This window comes from Merops nubicus, unplaced genomic scaffold, assembly GCF_000691845.1.
Source record: "Merops nubicus isolate BGI_N331 unplaced genomic scaffold, ASM69184v1 scaffold168, whole genome shotgun sequence".
Lineage (NCBI taxonomy): Eukaryota > Metazoa > Chordata > Aves > Coraciiformes > Meropidae > Merops > Merops nubicus.
In genome coordinates, this window is record NW_008627473.1 from 12624 (window position 1) to 28129 (window position 15506).

The window sequence follows — 15506 nt, forward strand, 5'->3', positions numbered from 1 at the left end:
TACAACCATGTTTTCTCTGAGAGTAATTTCAGTGACCAAGAATTATTCCTGTTAAGAATGGAATTTTGATAGTCCCACATCCTCTATCTCCTTAGGTTATCCTACCTTCTAATAAATTAATTATTTGCCTGAAGATGAAGAGAGCTCTGTATGTAAGGTCTGCTTTAGGCCATGTTACCAGTACCACACAATGTCAACTATTTTGACCAAGACAGAGAGTAAAATCAGTTATTGCCAAATGAGAACATGAAAGCTTGAAATTGTGCCACTATCTTTTTAAAATGTAGATTGTGATAGTATGAAACACCATACACTAACAGTGGTCCCTAACTGCTAATTAACAGCCATCCAGAAAAGTAAAATGTCTCAGTGAGCTATTCCCTGTTGTTGTTGTTTTTTTTTTTTTTTTCTCTTCATTCAACCTTGGTACACAGGAGACTGCTAGGTGTAGAAACAAATGAGAAGAAAACACTTAATTCTGATCCGACAGTGCTTTCAGTTTTGTCTCTACCACACATGCCCCCTGATCACCCAAAACACGTGAACTACATTTTCAACCAGGAATTAGGTAACAACGTACCAACAATTTTTTTTGGTGTGTAAGTGCTCAGCCTTTGTGCCACACGTAGGGAACAGGGCTCCCATACAGTACTAAGGTTTGCAAGCTTATGGCTATTTTAAACTTGCAGTTGTTACATTTTTTATACCTGTAGGTCTTAGAGAAATGACATTTCTCCAGGCTAAGTGTGCCTGGGACAAGCTCCCATTGAGAACTCCTGGTATAGCCTAAACAACATCTCTAGAACGTGTAGTACCTCTTTTACTCGGTTCACACATAGCTTTTGATGCAACTCTTAAATACCAGTTTACTTGTTTTCTTAAGAATGCCTAAAAAGGTGAGTTATTTTCAAAATTAGTATAAAGTTAAAAGAAAATCAAACTAGCTACAATCTATTTAACTCAAGCACAGCACCGCCAGAAGTTTCACACACACTATTTGGTGTTTCATGTTGGTTTTCCTTTCACTCTTTAAGGCAGTGGTTTCCACAGGTCAGTTCAGAGAACAAAGAAACGTGGTCCATGGCAATTCATGTTGCAACTCTGCTTTTGATTTGGGGGCCTCTGCTCCCCAGCCATTAGTGGTTTTGTTCAGGGCTCCAGAGTTCAGAGATCAAGTTGACAGGCTCTGTTCTGGCACAGAATACAGCTGGCACATTTTTCATCAGGACCTCATTCTCAATCATGAGATGGTTCAAACTGTTCTTTTTTTTGTTGTTTTATATTAGCCTATTATTCAAATGTCATCAAGTTGGCAGGAACCTGAAAACAAAAAAATAAATTATACGAGATTTACTTTGGACAGTAGCTACTTACATTCCACTGTTTCACAAACTAGTGACCTGATTAAACTCACACCATTAACACTTGTTTTATCTCAAAAAAGGGGAGGAGGAATGCAACTATCATTCAGTGGTAGAAATATTCTTAGTACTGTAGAAAACACAAGTATAGCCAAATTATTAAACTGCTGCATGGTTTATTATTTCATTATATGGCTGTATATCTTATTAATTTTTATGACATTTAAGATTTAAGTTGTCAGCAAAACAACCTTAACATGATAAATCTCAACACCAAACTACACAAGCAGAACCTTCTCACTTGAGTCACAGCTACAAAATTCTTGGCACACAAGTCAGTGATTGATGTAGGCCCTCTAGTATTTTTAAGACTAATTTGAAAAAACGAGGCATAAACACTTGCCTAGGCTTTTCCCATAGGAAACCTGAATGCCTGCTGCAGACATCACCCCCTTTCATGAAGATTAAAGTTAGTTTGCATTACATTAGTTTATATTCCCATTTTCTCCCCATCAGGAATTTGCCTGACAGCAACATCTCTTGTTTACTCAGGCTATTAAAGAGCCACCACATTCCTGGTGACTGTCAATAAATATCCATTTGGTCAGATTTGAAGCGAGCACTTCTGGCTTTGCATTTACTATTTACCTGTAGAAGCAAGAATGATCAACTGAGATGAAGTTCCAACATTAAAATTAAAAGCACATTTAAACACTCAATCTTTCTTAGGCAGACATACTGTTAACAAGCAAACAAGATCTTCCATTTTAAACAGTACCAAAAGGCATCTCTCCACAGAAAACTGTTCAGGAGTCAAATCACGATCAAGAGAAAGATTTTACAGGATTTTTATTTTTTTTTTTTTTAACTCATGGTAAACCAACCTTTTTTACCTAATGTTTGTGTGAAGCACTGCTGCTTCTACAGGAGCAAGTGTGCTGCAAGAACCCATATAGTACAACTATATAACATGCCAGAAAATAGAAAATACACAAGTTATGGCAGCAGGGGTTTTGGCCTTTTAGTTTTTTTGGATTTGTTTTCTGTTGTTGTTGTTTCCCCTACTGCCCCCATTAATCCTTCCCTAGTTTACTTCTTTTCATATGTCCTACACTTATCTTCACTTTTTCTTGTTTCCACCTCACCAGGATCCTTAAGGCTGCTGCTTTTGCACAAGCAAGGGGCTGAATGCTTTAAACAAGTCCATGCTTTCTAGTAATGTTAAGCCTTTTTGAATAAAAGCTGTCCTCAGAAGGCAGTTTTCAGGCCTGCCTGGAAGACACTACTTTCTCGCAAATTCTTTGCCACTATTTGCTATTATTCCCACATTCTCCAGCCAGGAAAACAACTTCCTCTCCTCTGTGCCATCTCAAATACTTTCAAGGGGGCTTCTGCAACCCTCCTTACTCAGATTCCTCTCAGAAGCAGAGCTGAACAAGAAAGCACAGAAGGATCTTGAAAGGTCCTTTTGTTTCTCCTTGAAATTCAGAACTACTTTTGCTCTAGGAACTCCATAAACAAATGTGCAAAGGAAAAGGCAGATTTTAGGAAGACAAAATGGTAACTCAAAAAGGATTTTGCTGATGAAAATGGTCAGTAAGAATTTACATGGAATCAGAATTTAACAGGGGTTAGAGTTGTCTTATCTTCCTTTTTGATTCACAGAAAATTCTACTTCTGCTTTCAAAGCTTGCCAAATATACCCAGGACTAAATTAATTTTTAATATATTTTAGAAATACATACAAAGAAGACAAAATATGCATGCTCAAGACCTGACAAAATGGCACTAGGGGAGAGTTATCTGGAACTGATATTGAATGCTATGGTTTACTGCTTTTTGATTGTACAATAGCCTTTTTAAAATGGGCAATGACAAAACTACTGCCACTCAGGTATTTTAAACATTCCTTTCGTTTCCCCAATTGTTTCAAATTAGCCTTAAGGTAGCCCCAGACCTTTCTTCATTAGCACGGGAGTTGTGAGGGCTTGTTTGCAAAGGGACAAACAGGAAAGCCAAGGAAATCAATAAGCATGTAAAATCAATGTACAGGCTGCTCCAAGTAGATCACTTCATACAAAGCAATCAGTTACAGCTTGGTCCTCCTCAAGGTGTATCAGTTCTGAGGTCTTAACAGCTCATAGTCCTTTTCAACATCTTGTTCTCACCTGTTGTCTGTTGCTTTGGCAGGCAGCACTCAGGTGTTTAAACCAGAGCATTGCATTCATTCTGTTTCCAGCTTGAAATTTATATGAGTTGCCTAAGTGAGAAAGGTGGAGGAAAAAAAGATTATAAAGAAACACAAACAATACTATAAACTTAAACTCTACCCATATTCAAATAATTCTTAATTTTAAAAATATGAAAAAAATTTAGTAGCAGGAGGTTCATGTAACTTTACACTTTGTCTGGCATAGATACAACTTAATTGCTTGACATAGTGCAAGAGCAGTTTCAGCTCGCCTATCTTCCTTTCCAACATTCTAGATTTCAGCTAACACCAGTGTCAACTAAGAAGGAACAAAACATTTCTCAGAACCATACAACAAAAATGTTTTTGTTCATTGCCAATATTGCAATTTGTTTTTAATAGCATTTCATAATTTTTTAATGAAGTGCAAGATAGCACTGAAATGCACTCTGGAAAGCCACATTTGAAAGTACTTCAGAATTGTTCCTAAACATGTTGATACATTTCAGACTAGAATTTTCAGCATCCAGTGTTACAAAGTGGTTGCTTGGGTTCAGAAAGGCCAAGTATTACAAAAAACCTTTCAGGCTGCTGTTGCTGAGTTTAGGCTGACAAGCATTAGTAATTTACACCACACATACCAGTAGTGCTAGAATAGATGCTGGGAGAGAAAATACACTAAGTCTTGAAGTAGTCAAAGCAATAAATTTTGTTAAGCTCCTTTATCAGAACTTCTAATGATGCTCATTCCGCATTAATAGTCTGAAGTGCTGTAGAAAAGGAACAATTCCTTGACAGTTTAAACTGAAACCAGGGCACTATACTTCAGTAACAGAAATCAAGGCTTCTCTGCAAAGCAGTCAAGATCTCTCAGGTTGTTCCTCCTCAGCCCCGCCAGTAATTGTGCTTCATTTGAACAGAGTGTTTGGTTTGGGTTTTGTTTTCCATTTGGAAAAGAGAGAGGACTGGTCAAGCACCTAGTGTTAGCTGAATATTGATTTTTTTTTTTTTTTCCAATTACTACTTGCACTTTCACCTGTGAAAATGCCTCTGAGTGGTCTAAACATAATTTAAAAGAACGCAGATGAATACTTCCAATAAAAATCACAACTGGAGTTGTTAGAGTTTGAAGAGTTCTTAATGAAGACTGTAGGGATCCTTCAGAATATTATGTTGTTCCCATAACATTCTGAAGGCAAACATGACATGTTGAAATGCAGTTGACTAAGTTGAACACTTCAGCAAAGCAAATGTTTATTCTGGGAATCACTGTACTCTTGGTGCTAGCATTGCTTACCCTTCTCAGAATCAGTCAGCAAGAAGAGATCTGGATGCTCAGGGTCATCTGCCATCATCACCATCCAGCCCACCACTGACACGTTCTTACTCGGTGTGGATTTGAACTGAAAATACAAGCAGAGATGTAAACTGAAGTAAAACGAATTTCAGCCAGACTGACTGCACAGCACAGAACAAGTATTCAAAAGGGCAGTTCTCACTGACACTAAGACACAGAGTAACTTCAAAAAAAGCACAGCACTTCGTAAGATGAAGAAAGTTTTTGAATATTATATGGAGTTAGTGAAAACAGAACTCGCCACAATGATATTAAAAACAAGAGTATCACAGTCCCCCAGAATGTGTCGACAGGCATTTAAAGTGCACTGTATGAATACAGCAGGACTCCTCACCACATTACTGCACACATGTATGTACGCTATAGACCAAAAGAAGTGCATTAACAAATGCAAAGCTAATCCCTCGACTGCTAACAAACAGAAGAATGAAGCTTGTCTGTCATAATCATTCAGCGTTAACATGCCTTAATTATCATAGTCTGTAATTACACAGCCAAAATGTGTGTGAACAAGATAATACAACTATGTAATTAAATATTATGACCTGATTAATTAAATGGATCAAATGAGGGTTCAATATAATAAGTGCACAGAACATAACATACTCATTTATTGACAAAATGTTCAAAGTTATGGGGTTTTCCTGCTCACAGTGTTACTTAAAGTACCTGTCTCTGTGCTACTGTAGCCCCTCTCCTGACAGCTCCTTGGCCCCACTCTGCTTTTCATTCACCTGGTCAGTATTACTTTCTACTTCTCAGGCTTCTCCTCTCAGTTCCAGTCTACTTGCCCATTAAATCCAACTCACTGCCAAACCACAGGTTTCCTTCTCCTTGGTCTGCTTGCTACCTATTAGCAGACCCTCACAATTCACCTCTCATTACCTGCCCAGCCAGTCCCATTCACTCCCCAGTATCTAATACAAGCAGTTTCTCTCAAGCCTTTAGTTGCCAGGTCTCCTGTGGTCCGACAGACTTTTTTCTTCAGTCCTAGCACTCTGCCCCCATGCAGTGCTTTACCTCACTTCTCTGCCCATAAGGTCCAACTCTGCTACATGCTGCTCCTTATCAGATGTGTCTTCCTCCTGCCTTGTGAAATCCATATTCTAATCTCTTTATTAGCACAGTAAGTTTAACCTCTCTTTTGGGGAGGCTAAACAATGTCGGGGATGTTTTAAGTAATTAAAATGACTTTGTAGTGCTAGAATACTTTTATTCTTCACATTAATGCCACATAGTAGATTTACAACATCAAGCGTCTTTTGTTTAATTTTAGAAATTGCTTTACCATTATAGATCTAGAACTGGATCAGGAAAAGAAGCGTTACTGCTCTGAGTTTGAGGGTATCACAAGCAAAATAAGACTTTATAAGAATATTCTCTACATGCAAATGTAATTACTTTCTAAATAAAATTACACTGCAAGTCTAATGTGAGTTATTTTAATCTATGCCATAGATTAACTGGAGACCTTGAATGTCCAGATGAGTTTATCTGTCTAGGACTTGTGCAACAGGCTACACTTTAAACCTCAGTTTAAAATACATTAGAACTTTAAATTAATATTAGGCCAGTATTTGAATCAAGAGTCAAATCTCTCTGTATCTTATAAAATTTTGGATGCAACACCTGTGTACTGCCCTCTTTATGTTGCTATAGTTACACTTGCAGGAACCATTCCATCACAAGCTCCTACCAGTCATGTGCAGCTGACATTTGTGTAATGTCAGTGGAAACAAAAAACCTCGGAAACTTTGAAGGGATGCCTGTACAGAAGCTTAAGCATAAAGTGATGATGACCGTTCTCAGAGAAGACCTGCCTGCCAAACTTCAATATACATACCCCTTTTTTTATATTACTACAGCTAAAGCTGTAGGAAAAGACGATTCCTCATAAAACCTGTAGAACCACATACTCTAAAGTTGAGTAACTCTAATGCCTTCGGAAGGTAGGCAGATTTGGTAACATCTCAAAAGAAGAGGAAGTAAATTATAAAGCTCTATCAGACAACACTTCATTACAGTGAGGGCTGTACAATGTAACTTCTTTCCAAATAGAAACTAAAGTTTCTTTGAAGATTCCAGTCAGTAATGCAAAACATTCAGGAATTTTACCTGAAAATAGGCATAAAAAGAGGGAAAGGAAATAGAGTAAGGATATAGCTAATAAGATCTTAAAATAAAAATACATATTCAGGACTTGCTATGGACCCACTGAAGATGCCTTAAAAAAGAAGATAACTTACACTTAAAAGGGACCTACAAAATGCAAACTTCCTCTTAGTCCTACAACGCATTATTAGGTCATTTTCACAGAGGCAGAAACTTGAGTCACAAAGTGGTTTTAATAGGTTACTGATCAACAATGTACCTCTTGAACTGCACTCATTTCTAGAGTTTCAGGAAAGCAGCACATTTGCACTTTCTTATCCTAGCTATAGATCCTAACAGTAAATATACAACATATGAAACTACCATGTAATCAAAACTGTTAGAGCTCACTTGTTTCTTCATTTTTATTCAAAACAATTAGTTAATCATGGTACTTCTCCAAAGAGTAAAAAGCTCTACACAGGGGAAGTGTTTGCTGCCAGAGTCAATCCATCATCACTTGAAGCACATGTCAGTTTTCCACCCCTGTGCACAGCTGGATTTGTATTCCATGTTTACATAGTCACCCAGGGCAGTTCATTCTCCACTGATGCATAGAGCCTCACTAACAGCAAGTTTGCTTTGTTAACATGAAGGGAATGAAAGCTTCATTGTAGTTTAATGTTCCTAGTTCCTCTTTGCCTTTTTTTTTTTTTATATATATACAGGCCACTGGACTGACCCTCTTGTTATACACATAGAAAACTACACAGCTCTGGTGCTAGGCTTCACATAACTTAATTTTTTTGTGGTCGTTGTTCCGAGCTCAAAGGCACTTAGACATAAATCTTTAAATCAAATACTTGGAATTAATCTGTGAACAGATTTTCACTCCAACCTTTTGGCACTTAAAAATCTCCTCCTCCTCATCTCCTGTTGAGATTTTACAGCTTTCCAATACTCAAGTAGTCTTCTCGGTGGCTGAACATGCTTCCCAGAATGACAGCATTCTTTATCACGGTATTTCAGTTGAAGAGCCTAAGCAACAACAACCAATTCTTCTGAAGTGCCAATAAATGCGTCTAATTCTGAACCTAACGTGAAAAGGAAGGCTTGGAATGAATAAGGGTTCCTGCAAGTACCTACGAACAAGGAAAAATCTCTCTTGCATGCTATGCTGTCACAGAAATTGGCAAGATTCTTCGAGCCAAATCACTATAATCAGTTTTTACGGGTGTATTCACATTTTCAGGGTGAATGCTTTCTTTAAGACTCATGTGAAATTGTCTTTTATTACTACTGTCCTTTCCTAAAGGTGCACAAGTGCTATAGTTTTCTCACAGGAGCTTTTTTTACCAGGTGCCACTTCAGCATATGAGATAAAACCTTGAGCATTCTACACACATTCCTCTCAGATCCTCTTGTACTGCAACTCTGGGCTCTGCAGTTCGCATGCTCATTACAGACAATTTTCCATTACTGTAGTAATAACAGAAACCCGTTCACTATTTAAAGTACAAAGCTCATTGTATTTAGTACTCTTTCTTAGTAGATGCAGCACAAGAATGTTTGTCACATCCAGGAATCTACAACACGCCCTTCTTTCAGACTAGACTTCCATCTAAAACACAAACTATACTGGATGCACTCCTTTAACAATAGGCATGACAAGAATAGCTGGTTTGCTTGTGTATAAAAGGGAGAGAATTTCTTAACCTTTTTGCTGGATTACACTGGGATTTTTATGAGGCAATTTTCCAAAGAGGTTGACTATTATAAGCCTGGAAGAGCTTGGAGTGTGGGCACATTCCAAGTCCTCAGTCTCAGCTGCCTGAACCAACAGCAGCAGCAGCAGGGTCAAAAGCATGCCCGTAATCAAGACACATTTACCATGCGAGCTCTAGCCAGGAAATGTTATATAACAGACTGGCTTTTTCATTGCCAGCGTTCCTCTCCATGTCACAGAGTCCTTGAAAAAGGAAGATGAAAAGAGAGATGTTTACATGGCTCCAGAAGATGCCTGGACTATTTTATGTAGGTAAATCTCAAACTTGTCAGTCTTTGAAAAAGAAACCTACTTCAAAATACACAGCATGATCCTTTTAATCTGGACAGCAACAAAAAGCCTTGATCTAGCTTCAAATCTCTTTATTTTGCAGAATGGACCTGTTAGGAATATCACTGGACAGTATTTGTGTGTGAACATATACTCATGCACTACGTATCTACAGATGGTTGACCATCTACTGCTTTTTCTCTCAAGTATCTTTCAAAAAATGCAATCTAATGTGAAGTGTGATACTTGAAAACTCATCTTCACAGACTCCAGAAGAAAAGCTGAGGCTTTGTGCAATAACCCTGTAGGATGAAAATCTAAGCCATTAATAGCTAGGCTAAAAGCACTACACAGGTAAACTAGCTGAAGAAAGTTACCAGCCACCTATTATTAGGCTGTTAAATGAACTGGAGCCTCGCCCTAATCCCCAAACCTCAGTCTTCCACAGCAATTACCAGGTTATTTCCCATCTCTAATTTCATCATAAAGTTTATACTCTGTGTTCTAATAACCTTTGGAGCAGAAGTATGTGTGCATTCACTGTGAACTATTTGTTTAAATAAAAGACAACCCAAACTCCAGGTCATAGGTATTATTTTAACCACAACGGCACCTGGGAAACCAAATCAGAGACCTGAGCTTCATAACCCGCTTTGCATCCACAAACAGAACAAAATATGTTTGTTGCCCTAAAAAGCTAAAACTAGGACAGAAGTTGTGTACAGACAAATCCAAAGTTGTGCTGGATAGTTCAGTCCAATTTCATAGAACCAACCGTTAAAGAAATAAATCTGCTCTAGCGGTCGTTGCTTTTTACTCCTGCTCCTCCATCTCCCTTCCTTGGGAACTTCATTGCTTAAAATCTGCTCAGTATTCGCCAGCCATAGCGCTGGCAGGGTTCTGCTGGGTAACTCTGCCAGCAAAATGGACTCAAATCTCTCCTAGCCTCTCTCTGCAAACTTTGTTACTGGTCTGCTGGCACATCCTTGGGGAAATAAACACAAGAACATAAGCATAAGAAACAGATTTTAGCTTTTTAGGCAGTAATCTCTGTTCACTACTAGTTTAGCTGCTGTAGACATTGCAACACATCAGTGACCTGGGGAATATTAAAAGTCAATTCAATAGGTTCAGGAAATAATTTTTGGAAGAGCATTCTAAATGGATATGACTGCATTTCAAGACAAAAGTGAAGGCTTTTGCAGTAACAGAGACTCAGGAGGATCAGATACTGGCATGGTTACACTGGTTACCTTTTTACTTCACTTTTTTTAAAGGAAGAGGAAGGCTATTTAAAAATGAATTGTTATTCTGAAGGAGATGTACAAGCAAATGGACCACAGAAAAATTCAATGTATTTAATTTCCAAATAATAAAATTAGCAGCTATGCAACTTTTCCAAGTTCTCTAAACCCGTCTGTTACTTAGATTGTTTTAAAATATTTATACACAAAATTGAAAAAGCATCTAATTGAGTAGGTACAAGTATGGTAAGGTCTTCCATCATTCAGTACTCTGACCAACACTGGACAAGAGTGACTTAAAAATACATATTCTATTCTTAAAAGAAAACAAAATGCAGTTTTGGCATAAAGCCTAAAGGCATCACGTCGGTAACAGGAGCACAAAGTCTGCCATTACAAAAAATGTCTTTTCCATTTCTCAATGTTTCCAGAAAAAACAAGCAACTAACTGTTAGTGACATAATGCCAGCACAAGCTCTTAGTTCTTTCTTGTGCTCTAATAATTTGCAGTTCTTCTCATAATAGTTTACATGTCTGCTCTTTCCAAGGACCTTTACTGTTAACAAAACAGACTTTTGAGGTTTTGACTGATACCAGAAGCAAACACACCCAAACACACACTTCTCTAAGACACCCAGCAGACAGGATCCTTGGCTAACCGGCCTTTGGTCCAGGCTAGTACTGTCTTAACTAGCAAGGCAAAGATTAAGTAGGGTAAGCTTCAACTTCACCTAAGCAACCAAAGCTAGTAGTGGTGAGGCAGATGATAGCAACGAAACTATGCAAATATTTCTAAAAGTAATTAGCTATTATTAAACTACTTCAAGTATTAGAATACTGTTTCATAATGAACTACTTTCAAGAAAAGCAGGAAATACTCCATTATTTTGTAGAATAAGATAGTACACAAACTTTCCACACAGAAAATTCAAAAATCTAGGAGTCTAATCCCAAGTCTTAACCTTCAAGACTCTACCCTCTGAACATACAAATGTTAAGATAAGGTAGCAGTATTTTGTACCAAAAAGAAGCAACATAGTCCCCTTACAAGCATTCTAGAAGCAAATCTCAGGTTGTAAAATTACATATGCTTTATGCAAAGCAAATATTTTGCAGGGACAGTTATATAGATTGAACTGAAACACTGGCCAAGGCAACTTTAAGTAATGGTTCTGAGGGACTATTACCATAACAGGGACTATGCACATCATGACAACCCTGGTACATCCACAGACAATTCTTTTCTAATTCCTCACATAAGGAAAGTATTCTTACCTTCTTTCAAACAAAACTGCAGTGAATAAAAGGAAAGCCACCACTACAGGTTATGCCAGCTCTCTGCTTAACATATTAAGTGTTTTGTAGTCCACTGTAGGTTATGGATTATGGATTCAACAGAAAAAGAGAGTAGTCTTATTTTACCACACACATGAAACCAGCACATTTCAAGTCATGTGTCGCTACTTCTCAGTCTTTCCATTTCAATGCTTGTTTGAATTTCAAGTAGCAACAAACTGCTTCAAGACTCAGAGACCATCAAAAGATATAACTTCTACCTTAGAAAAGCAGACAAACCCAGTGACATAGTTCTCTTCCTTATAGATCAACAAATTCAATGTTACCTATGGCATATGCAAAGCAGATGTTCTTGGTGTAGCATGTAAACATGCACGGTATTTCCATTAGGGCACACGCCTATGAGCTAACTGATTGGAAGAGAGGATAGTGCTGACCAGGAATCATTCAAGTCCTGAACTACTCTCAGTGCTTACATCTGGAAATCACATTTTAATTTTGGCAGATGATACTAGAATATGCCCGGTTTACATACATGTTTTCTCTCTGTAGCCTTCAGAGATTTTGCAGCGTAGTAAAAGAGTTGGGTTCCACACAGTGCTACCCAGTATTTTGTCCAAGATGCTACCTACAGAGAAAAACAGTACAATGGATAAGTGAAAAGTTTCATAATACTGAGCTGCAGAATAGGAGGCATCACCCTGCAAGAACACAACAGCAATAACTGTCCAGTCAAATCATCAGTCATGTTTCCATAGCTGCTGCTTCTAGTTACTCATGTAGACCTATGAATGCATTGAAAAATCTAGACAGCAGAAACAACATGTGACTTTCCTCACTATTTTCAGAAAAATTTTCTGCATCTTACTTAACATTTTCTGCAACCCTTTTAGGACACTTTGTTGAGTTAGAATACATTTGTCCCTTTTCTTTTTCATTTTATGTACTGCCATATGGTGTCCCCCATTGTCATGAACACATATTTTGATTTATAACTAAGAATCAAGCATTTGCAATGCAAATGCTAAGGGTTTTTACCTCCTTATGAATTGTTAGGCCCCACCTACTGTTTGGGCAAGCAAAACATGGTCCACTCTCTTAAAGTTATCAGTTACTTTAAGAAATTTTATGTAGCACTACATCTCTCTTCTTATTCCTAGATTATAGGTACAGCTTTATAAACTGAACACATCCAGTAAACAGAAGAATGCAAACTCTAGCAGTGGCCCTAAACCTTCATTAGCAAGGCAGGAGATCTCACACACTTAAATTAGTCACACAATGGCCATTTTACTGCATTTATAAACGGGCAAAGGAAGAAGGTGAGAAAATGAATTTAAAATCTTACTGTAGGTTTTTTGCCTTCTTTCAACAAAGTCTTCCTCCTGAGAACACCTTGAATAGTAACGGCTCCTGGATACAAATGAACAGCCAAATCTTCAGATTCTAGAGAGCTGAAAGAAGCATGTGAAGATTTGTGTGAAAAAAATATTTTTCCTAAAGTAGTTTTCCAGTTATTACTATGAACTACTGTAAACATCTGTACTTAAATTTAGAAATGTCAACTTGTTATTTATTGGACTTCATTGTGGAAAAAGACTTTGGCTGTTACAAGGAATTACTGTTGTGGGATTTAAACTCACAAGCAAAAGTGATCAGAAAAACTGATTAGCCAAGCAGGTAATCCTTAACTTAAAAAAATGTAAACTCAAGACAAGTGAAATACAAAACCAATTAATTTTAAAAAGCAAATGTTTGAAGTACATCCATACAGTTGCTGTCTGTGTTAAAACCTCTCCTTCAGCCCTTGCAAGAAAAGACTATTTTTTTTTTGTTAGAAACACTGGAATCATTAGCACATCAAAACCAAAGCATAACTTAAACATGCACAATCTTTAAAATATCTGAAAGGAAGAAGAGTGGGCAGGAGCAGTAACAGAGAGTAGAAACCCAAACCACAGCTTTAAGGTGTTAAAATGCATTTGGTGCTTTACTAATCATCTACTCTATGTAGGATTGAAAAGCAATGGGCCAAAACAAATGCCAGGTACAGCATCGTGAAAAGAAAACTTAGCTTTTTTAAAATTACAAAGCTGACTGGCTTGCAAAACATTTTCCATCAGAAAAAAAATTACAACAGGAATCATTTCAACAAATGTCAATCAGAGCACACAGCTAAGTTGCTGAATCCAGCAGCTTCGTAGAAAAAGCAAGAAACTGAACAGCGCCTGAACTCGTTTTGAAGTACGCCAGGATCTGCTGTTTCATCCATCCTAGTAGTTACAAATGATCGATGTCAATTGGAAATCTAGCAAACATTTTCATTGTGGCACCTACTGAGGGTGATGATATGGAGACAATTTTGGACACTGATAGATGTGAGCATGAGTTTAATTCAATGAGACAATGCTTGCTTCTTAATATGAAAAAAGGTTCATAGTTAATGTCCATCTCTTTCCCAATTACAGTGCCATACAGCTGGAGACAGAATTTATATTTTTATTAATCAGAATAATCAGTTATATTACTCTGTCAGCTTGCAAATCATAGTATATATAATAAATTTGGGCCAATCAATGCGCTACTCATTTTAGGCATTTCAGGGAAGAGGAGAAAAATTCAGTAGAGAACTACCAGCAAAAAACATCTTGAATGCCATCCATTAGCACATGCCGCAGCTTTGTAGTCCGTGGGAACTACCAAGATTGCTACGGTCTCCTAGCACAAAGATACAACAGTTCAGAATTTGGATTTGCAGACCAGAATGGACAAAAGCCCTTATGGTGATATGGATTAATTCATAGACGAGGAAAGCTTTAAGTCTGAAGAAAAAGGTCTCTACCTTTATCTTGACACTTAAGTTAGAAAGATAACATCAGACAACACCCACTTAATTATTAAACCAAACCAAATCACCAACACCAGAGGGAAAGTCTGACACCTCTGTGTGCAGTGGGGATTGTACCTGCTGGCCTTCATGTGGCCTCGATAGCCATTTCGTGACACTCTTGTCCCCGGACCGAGAGAATGGTACAACCTGTTCCTGTTGGATTCCATTATAAATTGTAGGTATTACATATACTTTTATTCACACAAACAGCACGACTGCTAAAACAGCACAGTATTTTTTTTTTTTGGTGTGCATATCACAAAGCCACTTCTTCCACACAAGAAACAGATAACTCTAGTCAGAAAAATGCATGCATGGGTAAATACCATGTATTTTTATTTCATCAGATATTCTCTTTATCACAACTCATAATACTGAAGTGTTTTATTGGCACTGAAGAATAATACATTTTGAGAGCAAACTCTGCGTTTAGTTCTTCAGGATTAAATCAATGAAAAGGAACGATATTAATACAACTTGTCTTTTAATTCTGACTGCAGATGTTATGACAAAAGGTTGCAACTTCTATGAGTATGCACACACACAAGCCACTGGGCTGAAAGGAAGCAAATGCACTATCAAATTATGCCTGATAAAATACTGTTGTATTAAGTAACATTGAAAGAAGGTAAGCAATATTTCATTTCTCCATTTCATATACACTTTAAATTTTACCTATATGCTTCACATTTTAGAGTCCTTAACCTGATCCATCCTGTTATGCCTAGCCACATGTCTTTTGAACACTGCTTCACTGAGCCTTGTTTGCTTAGATCAGATCCCTCATTTGCCTGATTTCCCTTGAAGCCAACAGAAGCACAGGCACTTTGTCCTCACCACCTATTTTTTACCTGTTTTTCTAGTTGCTTGTATTATGCTGAAAGAGTGAAAAACAGCTCTAATTCTGCAGAAAAAGGCAGTTAAGTATAATTCTATGAGGATTTTAGAGGTAAAATCTCCTACGTAGCATACATTCTATGTATGTCTGTCACTTGTGTGAGGGGCTTTGCATTAGCAGGA

At 37.6% G+C, this 15506-nt stretch overlaps 1 protein-coding gene across 2 annotated transcripts in view; it reads right to left on the reverse strand.

Moving 5' to 3' along the window:
* Positions 1-510: 510 nt before the first annotated feature.
* Positions 511-15506, reverse strand: part of RALGPS2 (Ral GEF with PH domain and SH3 binding motif 2) — an 89839-nt gene continuing 74843 nt past the window's right edge. Inside the window, exons 14-19 of one of the 2 annotated variants that reach the window (XM_008946289.1) lie at positions 14562-14639; positions 12945-13050; positions 12132-12224; positions 4850-4955; positions 3530-3621; positions 511-1320 (exon numbers count right to left, since the gene is read on the reverse strand). In XM_008946289.1, the coding sequence (XP_008944537.1) occupies positions 1291-1320; positions 3530-3621; positions 4850-4955; positions 12132-12224; positions 12945-13050; positions 14562-14639 (505 nt within the window). In that variant the 3' untranslated portion in view covers positions 511-1290. The remainder of the gene's footprint in view (positions 1321-3529; positions 3622-4849; positions 4956-12131; positions 12225-12944; positions 13051-14561; positions 14640-15506) is intronic. The other variant, XM_008946290.1, reaches the window with a different exon arrangement.